Raw genomic sequence first — 3,516 nt, 5'->3', positions numbered from 1 at the left:
GGCTTCCTGGCAGAGGGTGGGGGGTGAGGACGGGTCGCTGAGGAGAGGAGGCGTGTGGGGAGCGCGGGTGGGAACCAGGCATGTGGACCCATCCCTCTCAGTCTCGCTGCCCCGACCTCCCCGCGGCTCAGAAGCTCCGTCCTTTGAGGGCTCAGGCACCCCCAGGGCCTCAGGCACCCCTAGGGCCTCAGGCACCCCCAGGGCCTCAGGCACCCCCAGGGCCTCGCACCCCACCAGCCTCAGGCCCATTTCCTGTGTCCTCCACTCCACCCACCTCCACCTCGAAGGCCCGCCCTTAACGCATCGGATCGGTTCATTGCCCCCCTTCACCCTGCCACCAAGATGTGCTGCCCTGACTTCGGGTGACCTCCGACCTCGGGTGACCTCCGAACTGGCAGTGCCTGTCCCTACCTGTGCTCCTGCCCCGCGTCTGTGCCCATTTAGTCACCATGTCAGACCCTGGCGCGGCCCTGCGGCCCCCCCTCTATGCCCCATCCTCTCGGCCATGGTTCCCTTTGTCCTATCGCCTCCTGGCTCCCAACGGGGTCCCAGGGTTCCCACCCTCCCTCCACCTCCTGGGCCCTGACCTTGAGGGATGGGCATTATGCGACCTTGGCCAGGAGAACTGCAGCCACCAGCAGGCCTGTCATCAGGGCGGGGCAGCCGCCAGCCAGGGGGGCAGACCCTGTGGAGAGTCGGAGGGCCCCGTGGGTGAGGGTCGGGGGAGCGTGTCACCACCCCAACTCCTCCCAGAGCCGCCCCACGAGCCCCCTGAAGTCACCTCAGCACCCCTCTTGTTCCCCTCCCCAGTGCACCCCCCCACCCCGTGGTCCAGCTCCCAGGTGACCTTTGCCACTGAGATGGGTCAGGGGGTGGGGGTGGGGAGCTGGCAGAGGGTGACTCCAGGAAGGAATCCCTCTGTGGAGCCTGGGCCCCCTGGGATCAGGAGCCTGGAGGGGCTTCACCCCAAAGCCTGCCCCAGGCCGACACCCCTGGCCCTCAGCCTGGCGCCTTGAACACACTCCTGTCCCGTTCACACTCCCACACTGCCGAGGACAGGGAAGGAGAAGGTGCCCCACGTGGCTGGGGGGCACCTGTTCAGGGCAGGCACCCCATCTGCAGCCACGGGGGGTGGTGCAGGGGAGGGTGGGGCCTCACCTGAGTGGGTGGTGGTGGACGGGGTGCTAGGGCCCCCTTCATCCTCGGGCGTGAGCATGGGCAGCAGGGCGCGGGGGTCCCCGTCGTTGGCCTCGGGCACGATGCGCAGCAACTTGCACAGCAGCTCGTACACGTGGACGCTCTCGAAGGGCTCCACCTCCAGGCCCCGCTGGAAGCTGGGGCCCACCGCCCGGAAGATGGTCTTCATGTCCAGGTCCGTGTTGTCGAAGCCGTGCTCCCCGTTGTTGAACTGCACGTTCACCCTCTGTGAGGCGGGGGGCAGGGGGCGTCCTGAGTCCTCGTGGGACTCCCGGCCCTCCGCCAGCCCCCCTTTCCCCCAGCGCCCCTGCAGCCGGGGCAGAGGAGCCCCAAAGAGTTCGGACATGGGGGCGGGGGGTTCTGAGCCTTAAAAGGTTGGTGGCCTAAAGCCAGTGCCTCTGCCAGGACCTGTGACATAAACGGGGACCCCAGCACCGGGGGCCCAAGCACCGGGGACCCCAGCAGGCAGGCAGAGCTGCCCCAGCCACACGGGCTCCACCAGCCCTTCCTCCCGGCCCCTCCGCTGCCTGCATCTCGCTTCCCTGAGCACCACCCTGGCCTCTCTGAGCGGCCTTGTCCCTGTCACTCTTATGGCTGATCTCCCCACATGTCACCCTACATGCATGTGCACACAAGCACACACATGCACACAAAACACAGACATGTGCACATAAGCACACACAGATATATGCACGCACAAACACAGGTACACAAACATACACACTCATGTGCAACACCTACATAGGCACTCATGCACACATAAGCACACAGTGCACCAACACACATGCACATGTAACATTACACAAACACAGGGCATGTACACACATGTGTGCCCATGTACATGCACACACACCTATTGCATAGTGATGACTGCATCCCTTTGGTGGTCAATGTCCCTCAGCTTGGGGACTAGCTAGAAATAGGGGGTGCTCTTCACAGGACTGGGAAGAGACCCAGCACCCCCCCCAGCCCCCCTTGCCCTACCACGTGCATACGCAGGCAGCTCACCCCATGGATGACGTAGCCAGGGTCACTGTACATGAGCAGGGGTGTGATCCGGGGGTGGTTGGCGTAGTGGAAGGACTTGGGGAAGTCCTCCTTCTTGTAGACGTGGAGTTTGGGGTGCGCGTCCTTGAGCACCTCGTACACCTTCTCCAGCTGCCCCTCCTTGGGGAGCAGCATCCCGTTGGGCCCATAGTCCAGGAGCTCGAACTCGATGTCCTTGAAGGTGAAGTTGGGGAACTTGTGGAACTCCACCAGGTCGCCGGCCTTCTTGTGCACGGTGGTCATGCCGTGGTCGGACGTGATGATGAGGTTGAGGCTGCGCTCCAGGCCGCTGCGCCGGATGCTGTCGCGTAGGTAGCCCACCGTCCGGTCCACCTGCTGCACCATGGCCTTCCTCTGCGGGGACTCGGGCCCGAACTTGTGGCCCGTGGAGTCGGGCTCCCCGAAGTAGAGCGTGACCAGGTCCAGGCCGTCCTGCGTGAACCAGCGCATCACCGTGTCCACGTTGGCCCTCCACTCCGCCTCGTCCTTGTAGTTGTGCAGGATGCCCTCCTTGCGGCTCAGCGTCACGGCCGTGCCTTGGTAGGTGACGTTGCCGCCGGGGAAGAAGAAGGAGCCGGCCTTGGGAGCCCCTGCCCGGCGTGTGTCTGCCCGCTCGCCCGTCCCCGCGCCCACCGCTGTCCGAGCCTTTTCATTTTCTTTTATTTAAATTGGTTTTTTGTATATTGACTGGGTATCCTGCAACCCTGTTGAACTTACTCTTTTAAAAAATATATGTTCTTATTGATTTTTAGAGAGACAGGAGGGGCGAGGGATAGAGAGATGGAAACATCAATGAGAGAAACACCATCGATGGCTGCCTCCTGCACACTCCCACAGGGGAGCGCGCCCATAACCCGGGCATGTGCCCTGACCAGGGATCCAGGAATCAGACCAGTGACCTCCTGGCTCCTGGGTCGCTGCCTCCCTGTCTGGGCCGGGCCGAGACTACAGAGGAGGGAGCAGGTGCGCGGTGGACTCCGCACTAATGAGATGACAGACAAGTGTCCTGGATATGCAGTGTCCTCACTGCCACGGGCCCCAGGGCGCTGCCCAGGGGCTGGGGTGCCCTGAGAGCCCCCCTTTCTGGCCTGCAACCCGGCCTCTCCCTGCCATGTTCACGTCCAGGAGTGCGTCGGCCCCTCCACCGTGCCCCACCCTGTCCTTCCAGCCTTCACCCTGGTCATCTGTCCGTCCGTCCTTCTTTCCATCAACCACCTGCTGCTCTATTTACACAGACCCACCTGCCCCGCCAGCGGCCTGCCCCCTGTGGCC

The 3,516-nt window shown here is 63.7% G+C and overlaps 1 protein-coding gene across 4 annotated transcripts in view; it reads right to left on the bottom strand.

Moving 5' to 3' along the window:
• ENPP7 (ectonucleotide pyrophosphatase/phosphodiesterase 7) overlaps positions 1 to 3,516 on the bottom strand; it is an 8,868-nt gene continuing 5,352 nt past the window's right edge. For 3 of the 4 annotated variants that reach the window (XM_015562777.1, XM_015562783.1, XM_015562780.1), the window contains 4 exons: positions 2,206 to 2,834; positions 1,159 to 1,423; positions 588 to 685; positions 1 to 37 (listed from right to left, as the gene is read on the bottom strand). In XM_015562777.1, coding sequence (XP_015418263.1) covers positions 603 to 685; positions 1,159 to 1,423; positions 2,206 to 2,834 — 977 coding nt within the window. In that variant the 3' untranslated portion in view covers positions 1 to 37; positions 588 to 602. The remainder of the gene's footprint in view (positions 38 to 587; positions 686 to 1,158; positions 1,424 to 2,205; positions 2,835 to 3,516) is intronic. The other variant, XM_006753445.2, reaches the window with a different exon arrangement.

Source organism: Myotis davidii, unplaced genomic scaffold (assembly GCF_000327345.1).
Source record: "Myotis davidii unplaced genomic scaffold, ASM32734v1 scaffold991, whole genome shotgun sequence".
NCBI lineage: Eukaryota > Metazoa > Chordata > Mammalia > Chiroptera > Vespertilionidae > Myotis > Myotis davidii.
Note: the sequence above shows the minus strand (reverse complement) of the source record. Positions and strands in the feature narration are given on the sequence as shown.